Here is a 27,390-nt window from a genome sequence, read left to right on the forward strand (position 1 = left end):
AGAAAATCGCGGGAGCTGCGAATCGACCATATATTTTCCCCTCGGTATATCACTTGTACCGTGTGATTTCGAATATTTTGATAATACACTACAGTCGTATAAACTCTTCCATCGAATGCTTATTGAATCAAAATAAGTTGTAAAGTCTCTAATTTTAAAAAATTCGCCACCCTAGTTCCGGATAGCGCGTGCACTTACGACCCAACTACACGCGCATTAATCGATTTAGTGTGACGTACCCTGTGCTGGGTCAAAGATTTTCGGTCCGTGCGTGAGTTCGAGCCGTTGTGCTGCAGACAAAAGTTTCAAATTCATGGCGTTTTTTACCGGCCGTAGGGGCGACGTTATGATGGCATTCGTCACACAGTTCCTCCATTTGTTTCGTTCTTCTGCTGTTCTAAGAAGTTGTGCCCTATTAAGACCAGTCCGCTCCTTGATCTTGTCTGCCCACATTTTCTGCTGTCTTCCCCTTTTGCCGCTACCATCTCAGGGCGGATTCAGAACACAATTTTTTGGGGGCCCCAAAAAAAATTGGTCCCCCAAAAAGTGGATCCAAAAAATTACGGCGTGGGATTCGTGGTCCGGCGGGCCCCGAATTTTTTTGGATTCTAAATGCTCTGTGGTGCGATCTGAGGCAATTTCTGACCACTTTGATGAGGGTTTTTTTTGGAGGAAAAGATGGTGGCGTACGAAGCGGCCTGCTTTTATAGCGACGTCACTAAAAAAAATTGCTGCTTTTTTTTTTGGGGGGGGCAAGGTCCCCATTGTCCCCCCCCCCCCCCCCCCCGGATCCGCCGATGCTACCATCTGTCCCACCCTCCAGGATTGTGTTTGCGAGACTTCCCTTCCATCTGACCATGTGTCAAAACGAGTGCAGTTTTCTCCTTTTGACGACTGTGAATAATCTCTCCTGCTGCCAATATAGCTCTCCATTAGCTCACGCATAGCTTGTTTAGTGGTGTGGCTTGAGTAATGAACTTGGAGCAGTCTCCGCGTAAAATTCGTCTCAAAGGCATTGATTCTCTTCTCCATCTCTGCTGTTATTGTCCAAGTCTCACAACCATACAAGAAGATACATGTAGATGTTATCAAAGCCCGCAGTAGCTGCATTCTTGGTGCCATGGAGATGTTCTTGTCACGCCAGATAGGTTTCAATTTGGCTAATGCAGAGGTGGCAGTCTCATCATGTCTATATCTTTTTATCCTGCAACCTTTGTAGGGCTTCGAAATATAGCGTCCTCTCCATTTTGTTGAAGTTCTGCATTTTGTTTCATTTCTGAATGCAGGCTTAGTTTATAGTGTCAAACTCGAGGCATGCATCAAGCACAAAACCATATCTAGCACGTTTCCAGGCATGTTGCATACAAATTGAAATAACTATATAAGCGTTAATATTATATTTTCAATAACGGAACACGATAATCTCAGTAGGTTAGAGCGTGGGACTCTTAATCCCAGGGTCGTTGGTTTGAGCTCAACGTCGCGTTACTATTTGCACCGCGAGCGACGTTGAGGGCGGAAGAGAATATATCAGAAGTTTAATCCGGCTGATCACGTCCGCACGCGTTTCGATGTTCGCTACGCGCTTTGTATGCCAGCAACCTCGTCCCCAGTGCTTACTTTATTTCCAACCGTGTTTCCAATAGTAAGCCCTAGATAGGAAACTTTCTTCCCGTATCCTAATTCGATATCGCAATTGGCTAATAATGGATTTTTATCGTGTACTTGGTGTTGTTATTCACAACGTGCAGTACGTGTTTTCACGATCATTTGTCCACGCCTTCTCTAAAATATTAGATGTCCAATAACGGAACACGATTAGCTCAATAGGTTAGCATGGGACTGCTAATCCCGGGTTGTTGGTTCGAGCCCAACATCGTGTGAATATTGTCTTCCTTGTTTTAAGGGGCCGTGGGGTGGGTGAGGATTTTAGTTCCGAATTTGGCGAGTTTTTCATCAAAGTTGATAATTTTATCGAGATGGGTATACCAAAAAAATAATTTGTTTCTTTTGCCTTTTATGCTTCATGTTAAAAAGATACACTTTTCTTATTCTGATAACTCTCAATATATCTGATTTTTTTTTTCAAATTGGAATACACAATGAAAAGGTATTGCTAAGCAATATAGTGTGTGATTCGTTGCCAATCAGTCAGGAAGTCAAAAGAAATTCGAAAATGCCGATTTCCCTCATTAATTTACGAATTCACTCTCGTTTAAATGCCAATCCTATGTTGATAGGCGTTCTAAAAGGAAATCATTTAAAAACACATGAACTGTCTGATGTTGGGGACGCCATGTCTCAGTTGTCCATCGAAACAAATTGAAAAGTTCGTTGCAGGGACCGCCAAGTCTGTCGGGGGCGGAGTTTGCGCTCATAACGTGTACCGAGATTTTCAAACTTTAACAAGTTTACTTATTCTGATAATATTGGATACATCTACAGACACATTTCAAACACGACAGTTCTGCGCACCGCATCGAAACTGAGGCTCCTCGTGTATAAACATTGACACATATTTCATTTAGGAATATTTAGTAAGGTTAAAATTAATTTTGTTTTAAATGTCTCGGTGGAAAACCAAAGTGAGTGGTGCTGTCCCCGAGGTCGGTGGGGTATTTTATGGGTGCAGACCAGTAAATAAACCCATAGCCATCTATGATAAATACCCATACTTCAAAAAACCAAACACTGGCAATATACTCAGAACTCTGATATGTGCTCAATACATAAATCCAATTAATGTTTGTGTTACCCTCTTCAACTTCAATTTTTGAGGCTAAACCGATGAGTTTGGGGTGATTTTTCCCTCCAAAGATGATCACCCGAAAAGCAGTCGTGAAACCCGTCGCCATTTTAGAAATCACCCCTGCACTACATTGCAAACTACAGCGGCTTTCAGTTTCAATTTAATCCCAACTGTCAAAGAAATACAAGTTCAAAGACCGGTGCAGAGTTATAGCTGGGGCCTTTCATTTCTACCAACCTTCAGGTGCAGGGGCTACGAAACTACTAAGCAAAAAGCGTGACATTATAATGTCACGCTTTTCGCTTAATAGTTTCGTGACCCCTGACCTGAAGGTTACAATATGTAAATCGTTATTTGGCCAGAGTTAGCCATTTTGCGTCTATTTTACTTATCTGGCCACTAACGTTTCGGGCATGCCAGATATGATTCAGGGGCCTTACAAGTTAATTTTCGGAGTGTTTTGTTAACAGCGGCGTAGCCAGGGTTCTCATTCTGGGGGGGGGGGGGGAGGGGGAGGCTGGATGTTATAGTGGAGGGGCGCCCAATTTCATTCGTGCTGAATGGTTGACAGGTTTTCTTCCCCATCGGACACCCAGCCTTCGTAAAATAATAAAGTGCAGGGGGGGGGGGGCGTTGGATACCATATTTCCATAGGAGCGCTGTTCAAAACCGAAATCATGGTCGTTGTCAGGCAATAGGCAGCGCTATTCGCTTTTGACGGGACATTCAAATAACGAGCCAATCGGAAAAAAGCACAGTTTTCGTCAAAAAAAACAACAAAAATAAAATGTGCAAAGGAGGCAAAATCAGGGTTTCGTGCTTTTCTCCGGTTTTCAAATTTCAAGTGTTGGGGGGGGGGGGGCGATTTTCCATTGGGAGAGGGGCCTGCAATCCCCCTCCCCCAACCGTCATGTGTAATGAACGTTTTTCAGACCAGCATAACAATATCAAAGATAACCAACATTTTAGCCCAAAAAAGAGGAATTTTCAGTGATTCCGCAAAAATTTATTAATAACTCCACGGTAGGAATAACTTTCAAACGAATTGAGGGGGACGCCGTGCTGTATCTTATATAAACAACAATTTTATTTCACATTGTGCACATCGATATACTTTGCCCCATTTATTAATTGAAAATGCATATAACTATTCAAGAGATTGAGATATATAGTCTTGCTTTGCCTTTGCTACATCAGCTCACCATCAGTGTTTTTTTTTTCAACAATAAATAAACAATTCTCATTCTCTTGATTTCAACATAGCGTGGTCAGTTTTACCATCATCGAGTCCAATGTGTTCTCTTTAACTACCTTTTGGAAATTCCCTGTTGGGTTCTCTGCCCTTTGGAAAATATTCTTTCTCTTTCATCATCGGATTTTGCCCTCTATTGATGGTAAACGACGAAACAGATAACAAAAGTAGAAGTGTTATTCTAAAATGTCAGGAACGGAACATTTTCTGTGTGTTGAACACGAAATCGATCAGTGGTCTGTTGTTTCAGACTGCGGCGGTAAAGGAAAATGAAAGTAAGTCTATACCTCTCAAAGTGGCGTGGTGTGGTACCAAGGCACGTAAATCATTCAGAGTGATTGTCCGTCATCACAAGTGAAGTCAACTTTTCCAAATGGATGTCACAACGAGCACAGTTGTTACTGAGGGGGTTACGTTGGACCCCACGGAGAGTTCAACATTCGAATTCAGTGACTACACCCAGAGGGTCCTCGTAGCCACTATGTTCCTTGTCATAGCCTTGCTAGGAATCTTTGGTAACACGCTTGTGATACTGGCCGTGCTTCTGTCCAAGAAAGTCCGCACGGATACCAATGCCTTCGTGGTGAACCTGAGCGTGGCGGACTTTCTGACCTGTCTGGTCCTCCCGTGGAATGCCGTGGCTTTGCTTGGCCGGGAGGGTCTACCGGTCGGTGTTTGGGTCTGCAGCATCACCGCTGTTGTTCAGAACGCCACGATCGGCTGTAGCATTTTCTCGCTCGTCGCCATCGCCTTGTTCCGATTCCTGCTGATCACACGACCTGCGACAACTTACCATAAAGTCTACACACCCAAGAAGATCATCATCTGGCTGGTTTTGATATGGTTTGTGCCGTTGTTCATCACCTTGCTACCGTCTTTCATAAACATCATCGAATTCACCTACAGCCGAATTTACCACATGTGCATGTCCATCTCTTCAAAGGACAGCTCGCGTACCTACAACACCATCGTAGGAGGCATTATCTACCCCATTCTGTTGATCATCATCTTCGTCTGTTACGTACTCATCTGGAGACATCTCAAACGACACTCTAGGAGGATGGCCACGGTCCACCAAGAAGACAGCGTCCTCACACCCAGCAGCATCCCAACCACCACCTCAGCCTCTTTGTCGGCCGTCAACTCCCAGCTGACACGCCGACGGAACGAAGTCACCAAGAACATGTTCTATGTCGTCTGTGCCTTCATCCTGTGCCTTACCCCATACGCTGTCGTCGTCATAAGCGGCTACAGGCCGGCCCTACCATACTTCTTCGCTTTGTTCTTTGTCAACAGTTGTGTCAACCCCATGATATATGCAACCAAGCACCGGGATTTTAAGACCATATTCGGTTGCATCTTGCGACGGCAGTGGGCAGCTATCCCAGAACCTTCCGAGTTCCTGAAGTTCCTGCAACGAAACAAGCGTTGTGGAGCAACCGCGGACATATAGTCAAGTTTGGTTATTAGTCTTGGTCAAAACATTGTCTTCTGTTGTTGGATACCCGATCACCTGCCGAAAGAGGACGTTTCACAACAAAGTCTTGGAAAGCTTGTAGCGACCTCGTCATGCGCGCCGGTTTATAATGTATGCGGCGAGCTTTCAAAACCTTTCAACATCTGCGAATCAAACTCAGCCTGTACATACAAGATGCTACCAGAATTTTGTGCAATTTCATGGCAGCTCTCTGTCGTATGTAGTACGCGTGCGGCAGGAAATGGACCGTATTTGCCTGCAGAAGTAGCGCATGCACACTAGTTTCCCCCATTAACTGGGGAACATTTTACAAGATTCATATGACGTTGTTGCCAGAGCGGTTCGTTGATGGAGAGTAATTCATTGTAATAACGCCCTCTTGTGGCAGGTGATCGCGTACCCAACAACAACAACAACAACAACAACAACAACAACGTCTTGACCAACCTAGTTTCCATATCGACGTAAGAAACGCAAAGAGAAACGCAAACATGAACCAAACTGCAACGCAGACATAATTTATGGGGAAAAAACTTTTCACCGGAAGTGTCGCCGACAACTCAGACAGATGCAAACTACCTCACACTGTCCGCGTACTGTCTGCGCAGTCTGCGTAGTCTGTGCAAGCTGAACGTCGATATGGAAACCAGGCTTTATTTAAGTGTGGTCCGATCTGATCACTGTAAAGTGGCAGGCTACTGTATGATTGATTTCAGAATTGAATGCAAGCATCACCATACACCTGCATCATTGTCAGTAAAGAATCCATACGTCTATACGTTGCAGTCGCACGACCACTTCTCCATTAATTTATGAAGAGCACGGACATGTATGAATTGATTTTAATACGATATTATACAACTGGATGCTTAACGAGATGTATAATTTAATCACAATATTTGAGATTTGAAATGGGGGCGTATATGGCTGTTCCCGATCGCGTATGTAGAGCGTTTCGCACGCGAAGCGGGCAACAGGCGGCGAAAGCCCCCCCCCCCCCCCGCGAAGCGTCCGAGGCGAATCCTCGTACTGTGAATATTTAATAAACTTTACCATAGTGCTCTGAAAATGCCTTCTTAATATTGCTGTAATTGTTGAGCTGCAACAAAAATCAATGCAACCTGATGTGAACCATATTGTCTTGGATTTCGTTTCAATTTCTATTTAGATTGAAAAACAAAAACCTTTTATTTCCTTCATTTATAACTAAACTACTTCTTTGTTTCCTTTTCACGTTCATATCCGACCTTTCCGAATACTAATTTCTTAACCGCTTTCAAGTATATTACCCTCTCCGTTTTATTTAATTTCTGCATGCTGTTGTATTTATGCATATATTATTAATGAATGCAGGTTACTGGCTGACTCGCGATATGAATAATGCAGAAACCTTGTTGGCAATTGCCCAGGCGTGTTGTATGCAAATTAAAATAACTCCATGTAAATAAGCGTTAATATTATATTTCCAATAACGGGACGCGATTAGCTTGAATCATTGTCATCCAGTCAAGAAGTCAGAATTTCGCCAAAATACCGATTTTTGGTTTCATTTTTTATTTGTTTTGCGGAGAACCTGACGGGTCTGCTTATGATAATATTTGATACATCTATTATCACTGTGCATAATGCAATTCTTTGTGAGACAATAAAAATCATTGGGGTTCATTCAGACTCGTTACATTGGTTTAAATCTGATATTTCTAACAGACAACAACTTGTGTGTATTAATAATGTTTAATCAGAACTTCCCCTTGTTCAATGTTGTGTTCCTCGGGGGAGTATCTTGGGACCTGTTGACCTTCTGTTCCTGTGTTATGTTAACGACGTGGTTTTGCACTAGGAGGATGACTTCAAGCTCTTCCTGTATGCCGAGGATAGCGCAATTGTCTACTCTCACACAAAAATCCTGACTTCATTTCGCAGCAACTGAGTAGGGTTTTAGAATCATGCAATAATTGGTTGGTAGACAAGTCTGTCTCGTCATCTGGGGAAAACTGAATGTATACTCTTTGGCTCTCATAGAAAACTCAGAAAAGTTCAGAAATTTCATGTGAAGTTAAATATCCTTTGCCTCCCACTCTTGACAGTTTTTTTATAAGCGCCACTACAAGAACCTGATGTTTTATTGCTTTTTTCTATTGTTATACTATACCGTATGTTTGTTGTAGCTGCTGGGCACCTTTGAAAAACAGTGTTCCGCTGAAAGTTTCCCCAGGATAACGAATAAATAAATAAATAATATCAGTGAAATATTTAGGTCTTAACCTTGATGAAGCCCTCCCAGGTGATTTATTTTCCCACACCTGTCTTAGTAAGATGCAATCTAGGTTGAGATTTGTTTATAGACAGTGCAGTTTCTTTGATCAAGGAGCGTGCCATCTGATATGTTGTGCTCTTGTTCAGTGTTGTTTTGACTATGCTTGTTCATCCTGGTTCCCTGGTTTAAAGTTACAGTTGAAAATCAAATTCCAGGTAGCTCACAATAAGATGGCTCGATCCATGCTCAATCTCCCAGGGCTAATACTGGACCCACCGAGCTGTTTAACATTGACATGTTAGATGAAGTAGAGTACAAAATATCTCATCACAATAACTCGATTGTCCAACTCACATTATTACAAAACGCGTGGCAGTAAATAACATTTTAAAGTGTTCAGATTGGCATGCCTCTACTTGCCTTTTCTTCAACACAATCAGTGATTGGAATTCGCTTCCAGCAAGACTGACACTCTTAGAGAGTGCTGCTAGCTTCAGAAACTGTATCTTAGGCAGCAAGCTATGTTCCTCTCTAGGTAACGGAAGTGAGCACCACACTAAGATTTCAAAGTTTGTGGGTGAAGGTATACTGTTCTACTGCAATATGTTGGGGTTGGTAAATTGGGCTTTTTTTTGTTTTTATTACAGTAATACTAAGTGGTAAATCATAAAATGTAAAAATGCATTTATCCTGTATGACCACTTTCCTCTGGGTTTGTTTATTCCGTTTAACTTTGTTTTGGTGTAACTCTCACAAACATGTATTATATTCAAATAATGAAATAAAATAGCCATTGTTGACTTCATGAACTAGTGCAACAGTAGCAGGGCACTTGGTGCATGTTTCCTTTTGAATACACTCAAGAGGAGGTAATTATTTAGCTTTGATGTAATTTTTCTATATAGATCACTCTTTATTGATATATCTGTGTATATACTGTTCCGATGTTAGTGTTAGAGTGTACAATTTTTTTATATTTCTTGAGTAACTAGCGATCATTCACAATCGGCGGTGTATTTCTACCAAAACGGACCTGCACCCTTAGCCTTGAAGATCGCTCTGAGTGGTCTCTAGCCTAGGGACGAACCCTGGTTTGGGAAGTTCATCTCCACCCTTTTAAGTGGCAGACTTGGTCCTATACAAGGGCGGATCCAGAAGACAATTTTTGGGGGCCAAACAAAATTTTGGTCCCCCCAAAAAGTGGGTCAAAAAATTACGGCGTCGGGTTCGGGGCCCGCTTAAGGGCCCCGAAAAAATTTGGATTCTAGATGCTCTGTGGTGCGATCTGAGGCAATTTCTGACCACTTTAACCAATGTTTTTGTGAGGAAAAGATGGTGGTGTACTCATTGCCTGCCTTTATTGCGACGTCACATAAAAAAAAATTGGTTACGTTTTTTTTTTTTTTTGGGGGGGGGGGTCATGGCCCCCTTTTGCCCCCCCCCCCCTCCCCCACCTGGATCCGCCCTTGATCCTATACAGACTTGAGTTGGCCCGGGGAGTTCCCGCCACAATAGCGTCATCTAGTGTCAGACATTGGCCAGTCCATTAATGTTACATTGAATAGTGCTCCACGTCACATGATGTCTACAGGAAACGAGTATATGTAGGTCAAAACGATTACGTGCTTATTCCTGGATAGGCTCTTCCCGAGTTGAAATGGGAATTTTCAATCCCCCTTTTTAAAACGGAAGCGTTTGAGTTTTAACTACGGATTTATCCTATTCATTTGTCGTTACGGGGTAAACTTATTACAGACTTTGGACCAATTGAGTTATTTCAATTTCCATGCAACATGCCTGGAAAGTTGCTAATAAGGTTTGTGCATTATGCATGCCTCGAGTCTGACACTAAAAACCTTGCCCGCATTCATAATTATACGCAGAAATTAAACAATAATTATGCAGAACTTCCACAAAACGGAGAGAACGCTATATTTCGAAGCCCTGAAAAGTTTTCAGGATAAAAGGACATGGACATGATGAGACAACAGTGTTTCTTTTAAACACTGAAAATAACAAGGCAGATTTATTTCCAACTTAAGGAAAACTGGGACGAACTCAGGGACGACATAATGTTAATGGTGTATAATTGTTTCGTTGGTTGTCTTGATTACTGACAGGCAATTTCAATGCATTGAATCAAAGTATCGATATGCACAATCGGAAATAAAACAGTTCTTCATGAACGATGCAGCACTGCATCCTTCAACTCGTTTGAAAGTCATTCCTATCATGAAGGTTTTAGTACAACTGTCTGTGCGAAACCCAAGAAATGCATGATCGTAAATCTCACGGGTGTAGGGAGGATATATCCAACTCCCACTTTTCGATCAGAAAAATGGGCCCATTGGATGAACACCACACCCCCTTTAAGTTTGTGGTGAGAATTCTCTAAAATGCTGATTTTCAGGTCTTTTCGTAACTTTCCACCGTCAAATTTATTAAATAGTCGGTAGTTCTTCTTGTAGGTCCGAAGATTTCATAAATGTTCCAGTTTTCAGGTATGTTAACTTTCATGTTTAATTGCCCAGTTTTGAAAGACAGAGAACCTCGTTTTGACGATTGTTTCAGGGACGTTAAGGGTGCACACCGTGAAATAGGCCTTAATCCATCCGCCGAGCTCTTGAATAGAAGTTATACCCTCAAAATACTCTATATTAGAGAATTCTGAGAGCCGTTACATTGGGGAATTAAAGAGATATGGCAATGAACCTCTGGCCCGGACCTGGGGATTCCAATTCCGAGCATTTTTGATGCAATTGGGCTCGAAAGTGGCGCTATTTGGCCATGTTGTGGAGGCATCGTTTTTCAAGATGGCTACCGTTCCTCTTTGGGGAAAATAGGGCTCGTCTTCTTTGGGCGAGAATTTCTCGAAAAGTCAATAGTCAACCCACCCACAGTTTTTTTTAAAGAATTTTGAAGAATGGGCATTTGGCACCAGTGTCTATGGGAATTTTAATGCAGGGTTTCACCCTAAAACGCACAAGCGAGCGTTACCTGTACATTAACATTATGAGCAGCGCCCCTGGTGTCACGTGGTGGCCAGCCCCCCCCCCCCCCCCATTCGATGATAGGGTTGGCCTTTTGCCAAAATTCGGACTTTCTGACAGATTGGCAGCGAATCAAAAACTGTGTTGTTTATCAAAGGGAACTTATGTTACAGTTGCCAATACGTTTTCAGGGTGTATTCCAAGTTTGGTAAAAGAAACAAGGAATGCATTATTAAAAATAATAAAAACCAGATAAGAGTATCCTTTTCAACGTCAAACAGAAAAAGTAAAACAGACAAATCGTGTCACGTTTTTTGTTATACACATTTGGAAAAGAAAAGAACATCCTGGTTGACATATTCGCCAGAACATGCGTATCGCGCAACCCGTCCCATCCGAGCCTCCTTAAAAAAAAAAAAAAATTGTTTCGCGATGTTGGATTCGAACCAACGACCCTGAGATTCTTAGTCTCATGCTCTATCCTCTGAGCTAATCGCGCTCCGTTATTGAAAATGTAATATTAACGCTTATATAGTTATTTCAATTTGCATGCAACATGCCTTGAAAATTGCTAATCAGGTTTGTGCATTATGCATGCCTCGAGTCTGACACCTTGCCCGCATTCATAATATACGCAGAAATTAAACAATAATTATGCAAAACTTCCACAAAACGGAGAGAACGCTATATTTCGAAGCCCTGAAAAGTTTTTAGGATAAAACGATATGGACACGATGAGACACCTTTTCGCTAACAACACTGAAAATAACGAGGCACATTTATCTCCAAGTTAAGAAAAACTGGGACAAACTCAGGGACGACATAATGTTAATGGTGTTAATTGTTTCGTTGGTTGTCTTGATGACTCATAGGCATTTCCAATGCATTGTGGCAAAGTGTCGATATGCACAATGGGAAATAAAACAGTTCTTCATTAACGGTGCAGCACTGCAACATTTAACTCGTTTGAAAGTTATTCCATGAATATAAGTTATACCCTCAAAATACTCTATATTAGAGAGTTCTGAGAGCCATTTCATTGGGGAATTAAAGAGATATGGCAATGAACCTCTGGCCCGGACCTGGGGCTTCCAATTCCGAGCATTTTTGATGCAATTGGGCTCGAAAGTGGCGCTATTTGTCCATGTTGTGGAGGCATCGGTTTTCAAGATGGCTACCGTTCCGCTTTGGAGAAAATAGGGGTCGTCTTCTTTGGGCGAAAATTTCACGAAAAGTCAATGGTCAACCCACCAAAAAATGAAAAGAAAATGAAAGATGACATGTTGATCATCATTTTTCTGTGCAGCTTCAATCACTTGTATAGGTTCTGAGTTTTTATTTAAGAATTTTAGAGTATGGGCATTTGCACCAGTGTCTATGGGAATTTTAATGCAGGGTTTCACCCTAAAACGCACAAGCGAGCGTTACCTGTACATTAACATTATGAGCAGCGCCCCTGGTGTCACGTGGTGGGCAGCCCCCCTCCCCCCTTTCATGATAGGATTGGCCATTTGCCAAAATTCGGACTTTCTGACAGATTGGCAGCGAATCAAAAACTGTGTTGTTTATCAAAGGGAACTTATGTTTCAGTTGCCAATACGTTTTCAGGGTGTATTTTAAGTTTGGTAAAAGAAACAAGGAATGCATTATTAAAAATAACAAAAACCAGATAAGAGTATCCTTTTCAACGTCAAACGGAAAAAGTAAAACAGACAAATCGTGTCACGTTTTTTGTTATACACATTTGGAAAAGAAAAGAACAATCTGGTTGACATATTCGCCAGGACATGCATATCGCGCAACCCGTCCCATTCAGCCTCCTTAAAAAAAAAAAAAAAAAAAAATGGTCTCGCGATGTTGGACTCGAACCAACGACCCTGAGATGAAGTGTCCCATGCTCTTACCTACTGAGCTAATCGCGCTCCCTTATTGAAAATGTAATATTAACGCTTATATAGTTATTTCAATTTGCATGCAACATGCCTTGAAAATTGCTAATCAGGTTTGTGCATTATTCATGCCTCGAATCTGACACCTTGCCCGCATTCATAATATACGCAGAAATTAAACAATAATTATGCAGAACTTCCACAAAACGGAGAGAACGCTATATTTCGAAGCCCTGAAAAGTTTTCAGGATAAAACGATATGGACACGATGAGACACCTTTTCCCTTACAACACTGAAAATAACGAGGCACATTTATTTCCAAGTTAAGAAAAACTGGGACGAGCTCAGGGACAACATAATGTTAATGGTGTATAATTGTTTCGTTGGTTGTCTTGATTACTAATAGGCATTTTCAATGCATTGTGGCAAAGTATCGATATGCACAATCGGAAATAAAACAGTTCTTCATGAACGGTGCAGCACTGCAACATTTAACTCGTTTGAAAGTTATTCCATGAATATAAGTTATTACCCTCAAAATACTCTATATTAGAGAGTTCTGAGAGCCATTACATTGGGGAATTAAAGAGATATGGCAATGAATCTCTGGCCCGGACCTGGGGCTTCCAATTCCGAGCATTTTTTATGCAATTGGGCTCGAAAGTGGCGCTATTTGGCCATGTTGTGGAAGCATCGGTTTTCAAGATGGCTACCGTTCCGCTTTGGGAAAAATAGGGGTCGTCTTCTTTGGTCGAGAATTTCTCGAAAAGTCAATGGTCAACCCACCAAAAAAACGAAATGAAAATGAAAGATGACATGTTGATCATCATTTTTCTGTGCAGTTTCAATCACTTGTATAGTTTCTGAGTTTTTATTTAAGAATTTTAGAGTATGGGCATTCGCACCAGTGTCTATGGGAATTTTAATGCAGGGTTTCACCCTAAAACGCACAAGCGAGCGTTACCTGTACATTAACATTATGAGCAGCGCCCCTGGTGTCACGTGGTGGGCAGCCCCCCCCCCCCCTTTCATGATAGGATTGGCCATTTGCCAAAATTCGGACTTTCTGACAGATTGGCAGCGAATCAAAAACTGTGTTGTTTATCAAAGGGAACTTATGTTACAGTTGCCAATACGTTTTCAGGGTGTATTTCAAGTTTGGTAAAAGAAACAAGGAATGCATTATTAAAAATAACAAAAACCAGATAAGAGTATCCTTTTCAACGTCAAACGGAAAAAGTAAAACAGACAAATCGTGTCACGTTTTTTGTTATACACATTTGGAAAAGAAAAGAACAATCTGGTTGACATATTCGCCAGGACATGCATATCGAGCAACCCGTCCCATCCAGCCTCCTTAAGAAAAAAAAAAAAATAGTCTCGCGATGTTGGACTCGAACCAACGACCCTGAGATGAAGTGTCCCATGCTCTTACCTACTGAGCTAATCGCGCTCCCTTATTGAAAATGTAATATTAACGCTTATATAGTTATTTCAATTTGCATGCAACATGCCTTGAAAATTGCTAATCAGGTTTTTGCATTATGCATGCCTCGAGTCTGACACCTTGTCCGCATTCATAATATACGCAGAAATTAAACAATAATTATGCAGAACTTCCACAAAACGGAGAGAACGCTATATTTCGAAGCCCTGAAAAGTTTTCAGGATAAAACGATATGGACACGATGACACACCTTTTCCCTTAAAACACTGAAAATAACGAGGCACATTTATTTCCAAGTTAACAAAAACTGGGACGAACTCAGGGACGACATAATGTTAATGGTGTATACTTGTTTCGTTGGTTGTCTTGATTACTAATAGGCATTTTCAATGCATTGTGGCAAAGTATCGATATGCACAATGGGAAATAAAACAGTTCTTCATTAACGGTGCAGCACTGCAACATTTAACTCGTTTGAAAGTTATTCCATGAATAAAAGTTATACCCTCAAAATACTCTATATTAGAGAGTTCTGAGAGCCATTACATTGGGGAATTAAAGAGATATGGCAATGAACCTCTGGCCCGGACCTGGGGCTTCCAATTCCGAGCATTTGTGATGCAATTGGGCTCGAAAGTGGCGCTATTTGGCCATGTTGTGGAGGCATCGGTTTTCAAGATGGCTACCGTTCCGCTTTGGGAAAAATAGGGGTCGTCTTCTTTGGGCGAGAATTTCTCGAAAAGTCAATGGTCAACCCACCAAAAAACGAAATGAAAATGAAAGATGACATGTTGATCATCATTTTTCTGTGCAGTTTCAATCACTTGTATAGTTTCTGAGTTTTTATTTAAGAATTTTAGAGTATGGGCATTCGCACCAGTGTCTATGGGAATTTTAATGCAGGGTTTCACCCTAAAACGCACAAGCGAGCGTTACCTGTACATTAACATTATGAGCAGCGCCCCTGGTGTCACGTGGTGGGCAGCCCCCCCTTTCATGATAGGATTGGCCATTTGCCAAAAATTCGGACTTTCTGACAGATTGGCGGCGAATCAAAAACTGTGTTGTTTATCAAAGGGAACTTATGTTACAGTTGCCAATACGTTTTCAGGGTGTATTCCAAGTTGGGTAAAAGAAACAAGGAATGCATTATTAAAAATAATAAAAACCAGATAAGAGTATCCTTTTCAACGTCAAATGGAAAAAGTAAAACAGACAAATCGTGTCACGATTTTTGTTATACACATTTGGAAAAGAAAAGAACAACCTGGTTGACATATTCGCCAGAATATGCATATCGCGCAACCCGTCCCATCCCAGCCTCCTTAAAAAAAAAAAAAAAAAATTGTCTCGCGATGTTGGATTCGAACCAACGACCCTAGAATGAAGAGTCCTATGCTCTTACCTTCTGAGCTAATCGCGCTCCCTTATTGAAAATGTAATATTAACGCTTATATAGTTATTTCAATTTGCATGCACCATGCCTTGAAAATTGCTAATCAGGTTTGTGCATTATGCATGCCTCGAGTCTGACACCTTGCCCGCATTCATAATATACGCAGAAATTAAACAATAATTATGCAGAACTTCCACAAAACGGAGAGAACGCTATATTTCGAAGCCCTGAAAAGGTTTCAGGATAAAACGATATGGACACGATGAGACACCTTTTCCCTTAAAACACTAAAAATAACGAAGCACATTTATTTCCAAGTTAAGAAAAACTGGTACGAACTCAGGGACGACATAATGTTAATGGTGTATAATTGTTTCGTTGGTTGTCTTGATTACTCATAGGCATTTTCAATGCATTGTGGCAAAGTATCGATATGCACAATCGGAAATAAAACAGTTCTTCGTGAACGGTGCAGCACTGCAACATTTAACTCGTTTGAAATTTATTCCATGAATATAAGTTATACCCTCAAAATACTCTACATTAGAGAGTTCTGAGAGCCATTACATTGGGGAATTAAAGAGATATGGCAATGAACTTTTGGCCCGGACCTGGCGCTTTCAATTCCGAGCATTTTTGATGCAATTGGGCTCGAAAGTGGCGCTATTCGGCCATGTTGTGGAGGCATCGGTTTTCAAGATCGCTACCGTTCCACTTTGGGGGAAATAGGGGTCGTCTTCTTTGGGCAAGATTTGCTCGAAAAGTCAATGGTCAACCCACCAAAAAATGAAAAGGAAATGAAAGATGACATGTTGATCATCATTTTTCTGTGCAGCTTCAATCACTTGTGGGTTCTGAGTTTTTTTTAAGAATTTTGAAGAATGGGCATTTTGCACCAGTGTCTATGGGAATTTTAATGCAGGGTTTCACCCTTAACGCACAAGCGAGCGTTACCTGTACATTAACATTATAAGCAGCGCCCCTGGTGTCACGTGGTGGCCAGCCCCCCCCCTCCCGCATTGGATGATAGGATTGGCCATTTGCCAAAATTCGGACTTTCTGACAGATTGGCAGCGAATCAAAAACTGTGTTGTTTATCAAAGGGAACTTATGTTACAATTGCCAATACGTTTTCAGGGTGAATTCCAAGTTTGGTAAAAGAAACAAGGAATGCATTATTAGAAATAATAAAACCAGATAAGAGTATCCTTTCAACGTCAAACAGGAAATGTAAAACAGACAAATCGTGTCACGTTTTTTGTTATACACATTTGGAAAAGAAAATAATAACCTGGTTGACATATCGCCAGAACATGCTTTTAGCGCAACCCGTCCCATCCCAGCATCCTTAAAAAAAAAAAAAAAAAATGTCTCGCGATGTTGGATTCGAACCAACGACCTTAGGATGAAGAGTCCCATGCTCTTACCTACTGAGCTAATCGCGCTCCCTTATTGAAAGTGTAATAGTAACGCTTATATAGTTATTTCAATTTGCAAGCAACATGCCTTGAAAACTGCTAATCAGGTTTGTGCATTATGCATGCCTCGAGTCTGACACCTTGCCCGCATTCATAATATACGCAGAAATTAAACAATAATTATGCAGAACTTCCACAAAACGGAGAGAACGCTATATTTCGAAGCCCTGAAAAGTTTTCAGTATAAAACGATATGCACACGATGAGACACCTTTTCCCTTAAAACACTGTAAATAACGAGGCACATTTATCTCCAAGTTAAGAAAAACTGGGACGAACTCAGGGACGACATAATGTTAATGGTGTATAATTGTTTCGTTGGTTGTCTTGATTACTCATAGGCATTTTCAATGCATTGTGGCAAAGTATCGATATGCACAATCGGAAATAAAACAGTTCTTCATGAACGGTGCAGCACTGCAACATTTAACTCGTTTGAAAGTTATTCCATGAATATAAGTTATACCCTCAAAATACTCTACATTAGAGAGTTCTGAGAGCCATTACATTGGAGAATTAAAGAGATATGGCAATGAACCTCTGGCCCGGACCTGGGGCTTCCAATTCCGAGCATTTTTGATGCAATTGGGCTCGAAAGTGGCACTATTTGGCCATGTTCTGGAGGCATCGTTTTTCAAGATGGCTACCGTTCCGCTTTGGGAAAAATAGGGGTCGTCTTCTTTGGGCGAGAATTTCTCGAAAAGTCAATTGTCAACCCACCAAGAAATGAAAAGAAAATGAAAGATGACATGTTGATCATCATTTTTCTGTGCAGCTTCAATCACTTGTAGGTTGTGATTTTTTTTAAAGAATTTTGAAGAATGGGCATTTGGCACCAGTGTCTATGGGAATTTTAATGCAGGGTTTCACCCTTAACGCACAAGCGAGCGTTACCTGTTCATTAACATTATGAGCAGCGCCCCTGGTGTCACGTGGTGGGCAGCCCCCCCCCCCCCCTCCCCATTCGATGATAGGATTGGCCATTTGCCAAAATTCGGACTTTCTGACAGATTGGCAGCGAATCAAAAACTGTGTTGTTTATCAAAGGGAACTTATGTTACAGTTGCCAATACGTTTTCAGGGTGTATTCCAAGTTTGGTAAAAGAAACAAGGAATGCATTATTAAAAATAATAAAAACCAGATAAGAGTATCCTTTTCAACGTCAAACGGAAAAAGTAAAACAGACAAATCGTGTCACGTTTTTTTGTTATACACATTTGGAAAAGAAAAGAACAACCTGGTTGAAATATTCGCCAGAACATGCATATCGCGCAACCCGTCCCATCCGAGCCTCCTTAAAAAAAAAAAAAAGTGTTTCGCGATGTTGGATTCGAACCAACGACCCTGAGATTATTAGTCTCATGCTCTATCCTCTGAGCTAATCGCGCTCCCTTATTGAAAGTGTAATATTAACGCTTATATAGTTATTTCAATTTGCATGCAACGTGCCTTGAAAATTGCTAATCAGGTATGTGCATTATGCATGCCTCGAGTCTGACACCTTGCCCGCATTCATAATATACGCAGAAATTAAACAATAATTATGCAGAACTTCCACAAAACGGAGAGAACGCTATATTTCGAAGCCCTGAAAAGTTTTCAGAATAAAGCGATATGGATACGATGACACACCTTTTCCCTTAAAACACTGAAAATAACGAGGCACATTTATTTCCAAGTTAAGAAAAACTGGGACGAACTCAAGGACGACATAATGTTAATGGTGTATAATTGTTTCGTTGGTTGTCTTGATTACTCATAGGCATTTTCAATGCATTGTGGCAAAGTATCGATATGCACAATCGGAAATAAAACAGTTCTTCATGAACGGTGCAGCACTCCAACATTTAACTCGTTTGAAAGTTATTCCATGAATATAAGTTATACCCTCAAAATACTCTATATTAGAGAGTTCTGAGAGCCATTACATTGGGGAATTAAAGAGATATGACAATGAACCTCTGGCCTGGACCTGGGGCTTCCAATTCCGAGCATTTTTGATGCAATTGGGCTCGAAAGTGGCGCTATGTGGCCATGTTGTGGAGGGATCGTTTTTCAAGATGGCTACCGTTCCGCTGTGGGGAAAATAGGGGTCGTCTTCTTTGGGCAAGATTTGCTCGAAAAGTCAATGGTCAACCCACCAAAAAATGAATAGAAACTCAAAGATGACATGTTGATCATCATTTTTTCTGTGCAGCTTCAATTACTTGTGGGTTCTGAGTTTTTTTAAAGAATTTTGAAGAATGGGCATTTGGCACCAGTGTCTATGTAGCCTTGGTCAATGCTCTCGTCGTTATTCGTCCCGTACGTGGTCAATCGTCGGCATATATCCAGGCCTCACGTGCTATGCACATGCATATAAAAATACAGCGTGAACAGCGACCTCATGCGGCCACTTTTTTATGCAAATCAGTTGAGACGATCTCGAGCCTTGGTTCAATCGTCCATGTGGTAGCAGACCAGTAAATAAACTTCGATAGACCCCAATGGTAAATGCTCCCACTTCAAAAATTCGGGAAAAATACTCACAACTCTCCAAGGTGTTCGAAACACACATCAAATTAAAGCTTATTTCATCATCTTTCATTTTCTGTTCAATTTACGGGGGGTCAACTGATGACTTTTAGGAGAAATTTCCATCTGAAGACGATCACCCCTGAAAATAGTCCTGAAGCCCATCGCCATTTTGAAAAACGATGCCTACACTCCATTGCAAAATAGAGCGCTTTTAGGGTGCAAATTACATCCAAATTACACAGAACTGCAAGCTCCCAGTCATGTGCACGGCTTCCACCCATATTTTTTACAAACCCTCAAGTTCATGGCCCACAGCATGCTCAAATACCGAAGATTTTGAGGGCATGCAAATCGCGATTTGGCCGGCGCAGGCAATTTCGGACCGATTTACTGGTCTGCACCCATGTGAGGTTTTGGGGGTGGTGCTCATTATGTTAATAGCCTTAGCTGACCTTAAATGTCGTTTTCTTATTGGTCGATCGTTGCGTGGAATTTTGCATAGTGAAACGTGGCACCGTACATAATCCATACACGTACACGTTGTGTGTCTCTGCACACAGCACCAATGCACAAAAACTGTGGTTCATGTCACGTCCGCAAAAGGCGAATAGCTGCAAATATTTTGATGACGTCCAGATTTACCAAAGTGTGATTGGACACTCCACATATTAGCCCCGCCTACACTTATCTGTATTCGCATACGAGGTCGTGCGCTAGAAATCCAGCGCAAAATAAAGAAAAACATAAGCTTTTGCCGACGATTGAACCAAGGCTCGAGATCGTCCTCAACTGATTTGCATAAAAAATAGTGGCCCCATGAGGTCGCTGTTCGCGCTGTATTTTACATGTGCATAGCGCGTGAGGATATATGCCGACGATTGACCGCGTACGGGACGAATAACGACGAGAGCATTGACCAAGGCTAGTGTCTATGGGAATTTTAATGCAGGGTTTCACCCTTAACACACAAGCGAGCGTTACCTGTACATTAACATTATGAGCAGCGCCCCTGGTGTCACGTGGTGGGCAGCCCCCCCCCCCTCCCCCATTCGACGATAGGATTGGCCATTTGCCAAAATTCGGACTTTCTGACAGACTGGAAGCGAATCAAAAACTGTGTTGTTTATCAATGGGAACTTATGTTACAGTTGCCAATACGTTTTCAGGGTGTATTCCAAGTTTGGTAAAAGAAACAAGGAATGCATTATTAAAAATAATAAAAACCAGATAAGAGTATCCTTTTCAACGTCAAACGGAAAAAGTAAAACAGACAAATCGTGTCACGTTTTTTTGTTATACACATTTGGAAAAGAAAAGAACAACCTGGTTGAAATATTTGCCAGAACATGCATATCGCGCAACCCGTCCCATCCGAGCCTCCTTAAAAAAAAAAAAAATTGTTTCGCGATGTTGGATTCGAACCAACGACCCTGAGATTATTAGTCTCATGCTCTATCCTCTGAGCTAATCGCGCTCCCTTATTGAAAATGTAATATTAACGCTTATATAGTTATTTCAATTTGCATGCAACATGCCTTGAAAATTGCTAATCAGGTTTGTGCATTATGCATGCCTCGAGTCTGACACCTTGCCCGCATTCATAATATACGCAGAAATTAAACAATAATTATGCAGAACTTCCACAAAACGGAGAGAACGCTATATTTCGAAGCCCTGAAAAGTTTTTAGGATAAAACGATATGGACACGATGAGACACCTTTTCCCTTAAAACACTGAAAATAACGAGGCACATTTATTTCCAAGTTAAGAAAAACTGGGACGAACTCAGGGACGACATAATGTTAATGGTGTATAATTGTTTCGTTGGTTGTCTTGATTACTCATAGGCATTTTCAATGCATTGTGGCAAAGTATCGATATGCACAATCGGAAATAAAACAGTTCTTCATGAACGGTGCAGCACTCCAACATTTAACTCGTTTGAAAGTTATTCCATGAATATAAGTTATACCCTCAAAATACTCTACATTAGAGAGTTCTGAGAGCCATTACATTGGAGAATTAAAGAGATGTGGCAATGAACCTCTGGCCCGGACCTGGGGCTTCCAATTCCGAGCATTTTTGATGCAATTGGGCTCGAAAGTGGCGCTATTTTGCCATGTTTTGGAGGGATCATTTTTCAAGATGGCTACCGTTCCGCTTTGGGGAAAATAGGGGTCTTCTTCTTTGGGCGAGAACTTCTCGAAAAGTCAATGGTCAATCTACCAAAAAATGAAAAGAAAATGAAAGATCATGACATGTTGATCATCATTTTTCTGTTCAGCTTAAATCTCTTATAGAGTTCTGATTTTTTTTAAAAGAATTTTGATGGGCATTTGGCACCAGTGTCTATGGGAATTTTGAATGTAGGGTTGCACCCTTAACGCACAACAATTAAGCGTTATCCTGTACATTAACATCATGAACAGCGCCCCTGGTGTCACGTGGTGGGTATCCCCCTCCCCTGCGGGCAACTCGAGGCATGCATAATGCACAAACCTTAGTGGCAATTTTCAAGTTGCCAATCTGTTACTAAAGTCCGGATTCTGGCAAATGGCCAATTTTATCATCAAATGGTGACACCATGCAGGGTCGCCGTTATGATGTTGTTGTGGAATATGTTATAGCTTGTGCGTTAAAGGGGTACTAGGTCCTGAAATCCCCGAAAATTTTATGGTTAGGATTGTTTACCTAGCCTATTTCAAACATCTGGTTGAAAGGAAACTAACCTAATGTCTTACGAGAAAAGACGAAAAAAACCCCGCTTGTTTACATCGGACATGACGGAGTACTACGAAAGCCCTGTAGTGCCATCAAGTATATATTTTGTCCAAGCTCGTTTTTATGAGTTATATATTTCGCAAAGTTCGTTTTTATGAGTTACATATTTCGCAAAGTTCGTTTTTATGAGATACATTTTCTCGAAGTTCGTTTTAATGAGATATATTTTACGGAGTTACGGAGTTTTATGAAGTAACAGAGCCCCTAAAGTGACATCCAAAATTATTTTTTTATCTTGTGCGCACGACAAAGTATCTCGTGCGCACGAGATAATTATCATGTGCGCAGGACATATATCTCGTGCGCAGGACATATATCTCGTGCGCACGAGATAATTATCTCGTGCGCAGGACATATATCTCGTGCGCACGACATATATCTCGTGCGCACGACATATATCTCGTGCGCACGAGATAATAATAAGTATTAACGGAGCTTGCTGCACGTGCAGCGGACAAGTTTGTGTGTAACGAAAGTAGCATGTCAGTTACGGAGCCCCTAAAGGGACATCCAAAATTATTTTTTTACCTCGTGCGCACGACATAATATCTCGTGCGCACGACATTATATCTCGTGCGCACGACATAATATCTCGTGCGCACGACATTATATCTCGTGCGCACGACATAATATCTCGTGCGCACGACATAATTATCTCGTGCGCACGACATATTTCTCGTGCGCATGAGATAATTATGTCGTGCGCACGAGATATATGTCGTGCGCACGAGATATATGTCGTGCCCACGAGATATAGGGCGTGCGCACGAGATATATGTCCTGCGCAAGAGATATATGTCCTGCGCACGTGATAATTATCTCGTGCACACGAGATACTGTGTTGTGCGCACGAGAAAAAAAATAATTTTGGATGTCACCTTAGGGGCTCCGTAACTTCATAAAACTCCGTAACTCCGTAAAATATATCTCATAAAAACGAACTTTGCGAAATATATAACTCATAAAAACGAACTTTGCGAAATATATAACTCATAAAAACGAACTTTGCGAAATATATAACTCATAAAAACGAACTTTGCGAAATATATAACTCATAAAAACGAACTTGGACAAAATGTATCTCATAAAAACGAACTTTGCGAAATATATAACTCATAAAAACGAACTTGGCGAAATATATAACTCATAAAAACGAACTTTGCGAAATATATAACTCATAAAAACGAACTTGGACAAAATATATACTTGATGGCACTACAGGGCTTTCGTACGAATACGTTTTTCGTGTCGTTCTCAGTGTACGCTATACACGTTGTGTGTCTCGCGATCAGGAACAGCGCGCGGTGACCAATCACCAATGCAAAAAGTATAGTTTTTTCAACGTCCGCAAAAGGCGAACACTTTACGCGTACGAATGAAATCACAACTGGCACCAAACAGAATTCATGCTCGAATTTATGGGGTCGCAAAAGTGGACCCCGAAATTCGTTCTCTCATGCATAATACAGGAATAACACAAAAACGCCCAGTTTTAAAAGGATAGTTGTGTTGATGTTTATATCCTACTTTTAAATGTTATTTCCGATATCATCATCTCGTTCAAAGCGCGTTTTGTATCCCAATTTGGCTGTTCCAGGATCTAGTATCCCTTTAACGTCCCATGGTCTCCGTCTTTTAAAACTACTGGGCAATTCCACCGTGGACATGGCTGAAAAGTGAAATTTTGGATTCCGGGTAGTCATTTTGAAGAAACATGAAGAAATTGATGTGCTTTGAACCGAACAGAAAATGACACTATTAGAAAAGGCAGTTACACTGCCCACACTGACATTTTCATGTCTCAGAAAATCGTCACTGATCAAATTTAAACACACAATCCACAGACATTATAGTTTACTTGCTTGTTGACGTTGTTGTCCATTTCAAATGACTCTCAAATGGCTTGGTTCCTTCAAGGACTGAAAATAATTTCCAAGAAAATGGAGAAACGAGTTTGACTTGAATAAGTCATTCCCTGCCCGCACTTGCAAACCCGGCCCAGGGCATGAGAGAGGTAGGCCTAAAGGGGGAGAAATGAACTTTGAACTCGGGCACTAATTCAGTCTAATCAGAAAGCCCACATTTGGTGAATGGAGGAGCGCACTACGCGCCCACACCATGCTCGCCGGGTGAATCTGCGTACACACTGAACAAAGTTATCGTTATCGTTTATACGTGGGAGATACACTTACACAAAGGTATTTCTTGAGGAGCCACACTGCATATGTCTTAAGTTGTGCTCTTCCGACTAGAACATTTTTGGCTCGAAACTTCAGAATTTGTTTAAAGAAAAATAAATGTTCAATTGAAAAAAAAATAGAAAGTGTAGTATCTATTACAAGTACATTGTATGAAGAATGATGAGATTTCTTCTCGAAGTATATAATAAATAACATTTAGGCCTAAAAAAGAGGTACTTCTTCGCAAGATTGCAACTCGAACCAAAAGTATTTAGCGATGTAAGTGTTCATGATTGGTCAGAAGTGAGACGAGAGACACGAAGCCTATTGATGCATCCTGGGCAATTATACAGCAACACCAATGCGGATCATAACTCAACGATTCTCTCAATTATAGTTTTCGGGTTACGAATTCTGCTTTGTGCTCCCATTTGGCTTCGCCCGGCCAACTTCAGTCCCCTGATCACCCGATTAGAAGCCCCATAGTGAAATATTAGCCCACTTTATGTCATAGAAACACCACATTTTTTCGCCAATTTTCCTTAGATTGTAGCGCACCAGGATTTTCTAATGCACTTTTAGGCTCGGGTGCGGTGACGGAGACGAACCGTCGCCGAAATCTGGGATTTCGAGAGTGAAAAACGGGGAAGACCGCATTATCGTTAGACCGCCACCAACGTTCAAACTAGTTTGGCAAACTTTGTGATAGTCTGGTACCATAGTGGAGAAGTGTAGTGCTGAACAAATTACATGCCAAACCCTGGCCTCGTGTGTTCAGGAACCGTACCTATCTACACAAAGTAGTTGATACATGTAATTAACTTGCGGTGGTGAGTAGTGAACTCGAGTTTTAAGTAGTGATTTTGCCATATATAAAGTTTAACACTGCCCCTTACATATCATTGAATGTTTAAAGACTACTCGTCTCCTTCTCTGTCAATTTGCTTTCCATTTTAGAACGATGTAATATAGGTAAGTGATCAAAATGACATCTCAACCGGTTGTGATACGCATAGCGAATCAGTATGGAGAGAACGTCGACTGGACAGTTCAGTCGCCACACGTATCGTTTCAGGATGTTTTGGTGAGTGATTTTCTAGCAATTTGTTGTTGTGTACATGTCACACTTCTGTTAGCCCCATAACTGTGGGAAAGAATTCCATACTCGGACGTCAGTTATCTGGTATCTGCCTAGTCCGAGTAACTTGGACCCAACTTATCGCCTTTTTTAACATTTGGACATGGTCTGGCGATAGGGTAATCCTTATCTTTAGGACACCTCTATTTTTCACAAGTTCTGTTCAAAACTGACTTTGGCAATAGACTGTCCAGTACCAAAGTGGCCTTTGCAGGCTAAAGAAATCTTTTATCTTCTGATTAATGTTCTAAAGTTGTAATTTTGAAAGCACTTTCAAAGAAAATGTGACTTTCCTACCTTTTTTGCAGTTTGCCATCTTGGTTTTTGAGTCTGTTTACTGTTTGTCATTGCCGTGTTTTACCCCCTAATTTCCCTCATAAATCAAAGCCCTGCCAGCCTCTTTCCACAAAATTAAACCTGCTGATATTCAAGAAGGGTCATACTGTTCAGATATAAGACAAGAAATATCAGAATGTCACTTTTGAGTGTCATTTAGTCAGCTGTTTTGGTGAGTCTTGTAACCTTATATAGGAACGGGGTCCTAAAAGTAAGGATTACCGGCGATAGTAAGGTCCAAGCTAATACCGAGACCTAGACAACACAGTCACTGACAGTCCCAAAAACCAACATTTTCCAACAAAAAACATCAGATTTCACCTTCAAAATGGCCTCCAAATTACTAGATATGTCACCTGAGGTACAAGTAGACATAGATGATTAAGATGGTTGTACTTAAGTTTACTAACGATCCGGAAAAAAAGTGAAATTTTCCGTTCAATTCTGAAGACCCCCTCTGCCTAGGTTGTCGTTGCTGTGCTCACGTTCAAAACTGCATGATAATGGCGTCTGACCTCGACCTCATGCAAAGGTCGTGACGGCGCGCTTGCGCACAATGCACTGCATGCACGGCAGATTCCCCTGCGCCGCGCCGACGACTGTTTCCTGATGAAGAGTGCTGTGTAAGTTCGCGGTACGCCTAGGAGTCGAACTCTTCATCAGGAAACAGTCGTCGGCGCGGCGCAGGGGAATCTGCCGTGCATGCAGTGCATTGTGCGCAAGCGCGCCGTCACGACCTTTGCATGAGATCGAGGTCAGACGCCATTATCATGCAGTTTTGAACGTGAGCACAACAACGACAACCTAGGTAGAGGGGGTCTTCAGAATTGAACGGAAAATTTCACTTTTTTTCCGGATCGTAAGTAAACTTAAGTACAACCATCTTAATCATCTATGTCTACTTGTACCTCAGGTGACATATCTAGTAATTTGGAGGCCGTTTTGAAGGTGAAATCTGATGTTTTTTGTTGGAAAATGTTGGTTTTTGGGACTGTCAGTGACTGTGTTGTCTAGGTCTCGGTATTAGCTTGGACCTTACTATCGCCAGACCATGTCCAAATGTTAAAAAAGGCGATAAGTTAGGTCCAAGTTACTCGGACTAGTATCTGCCACTAAGCACATCAATGTTCACCTCGCCTGTTCAAAGTTATGAAAGTCTGTGGAGAGTCAAGAAAATTTTCTAAGTATTTCCTAACAAAATTGGAAATTTATGTTTCTTATCATCATTTTTGCAATACCTGCCCTTCATTGAGATGATACATGTATATGAAGAAAAAAGTGGCGTCAGATTGCAACATTTTTACATGATTATAGTGATCGTGACATCGAATTGCGAAGTAGTTATATCACGAAGCGAATTTGTAAAAATAACGGAGGTTTCTTTTGAAAAAATAGGCCTCATAATCTACAACTGAAGTTCATGGAATACAACATGCAATAAAAGTTAGCCTTGGCCCCGAAGTCTATGTTTAAAACTAACTATTAAAGATGATGCACGCC

At 41.2% G+C, this 27,390-nt stretch overlaps 2 protein-coding genes and 5 non-coding genes across 7 annotated transcripts in view; 2 read left to right on the top strand and 5 right to left on the bottom strand.

The window, feature by feature from the left end:
* Positions 1-4,374: 4,374 nt before the first annotated feature.
* On the top strand, positions 4,375-5,454 carry LOC119740653 (melatonin receptor type 1B-A-like). The gene has a single exon (XM_038216017.1). The coding sequence runs from the start codon at positions 4,375-4,377 to the stop codon at positions 5,452-5,454; it is 1,080 nt and encodes a 359-aa protein (XP_038071945.1).
* Positions 5,455-11,151: 5,697 nt separating this feature from the next.
* Positions 11,152-11,224, bottom strand: Trnal-aag. Its single transcript has one exon. It is a non-coding gene; the product is annotated as a tRNA-Leu (tRNA).
* Positions 11,225-15,408: 4,184 nt separating this feature from the next.
* Positions 15,409-15,485, bottom strand: Trnak-cuu. Its single transcript has one exon. It is a non-coding gene; the product is annotated as a tRNA-Lys (tRNA).
* Positions 15,486-16,826: 1,341 nt separating this feature from the next.
* Positions 16,827-16,903, bottom strand: Trnak-cuu. Its single transcript has one exon. It is a non-coding gene; the product is annotated as a tRNA-Lys (tRNA).
* A 1,349-nt stretch (positions 16,904-18,252) lies between these two features.
* On the bottom strand, positions 18,253-18,325 carry Trnai-aau. The gene has a single exon. It is a non-coding gene; the product is annotated as a tRNA-Ile (tRNA).
* A 2,530-nt stretch (positions 18,326-20,855) lies between these two features.
* Trnai-aau lies at positions 20,856-20,928 on the bottom strand. Its single transcript has one exon. It is a non-coding gene; the product is annotated as a tRNA-Ile (tRNA).
* A 4,182-nt stretch (positions 20,929-25,110) lies between these two features.
* Positions 25,111-27,390, top strand: part of LOC119741777 (dual specificity mitogen-activated protein kinase kinase 5-like) — a 41,214-nt gene continuing 38,934 nt past the window's right edge. The window contains exons 1-2 of the mRNA XM_038217673.1: positions 25,111-25,246; positions 25,374-25,500. Of these exons, the coding sequence (XP_038073601.1) occupies positions 25,402-25,500 (99 nt within the window). The 5' untranslated portion in view covers positions 25,111-25,246; positions 25,374-25,401. The remainder of the gene's footprint in view (positions 25,247-25,373; positions 25,501-27,390) is intronic.

This window comes from Patiria miniata, unplaced genomic scaffold (genome assembly GCF_015706575.1).
Source record: "Patiria miniata isolate m_02_andy unplaced genomic scaffold, ASM1570657v1 HiC_scaffold_5, whole genome shotgun sequence".
NCBI lineage: Eukaryota > Metazoa > Echinodermata > Asteroidea > Valvatida > Asterinidae > Patiria > Patiria miniata.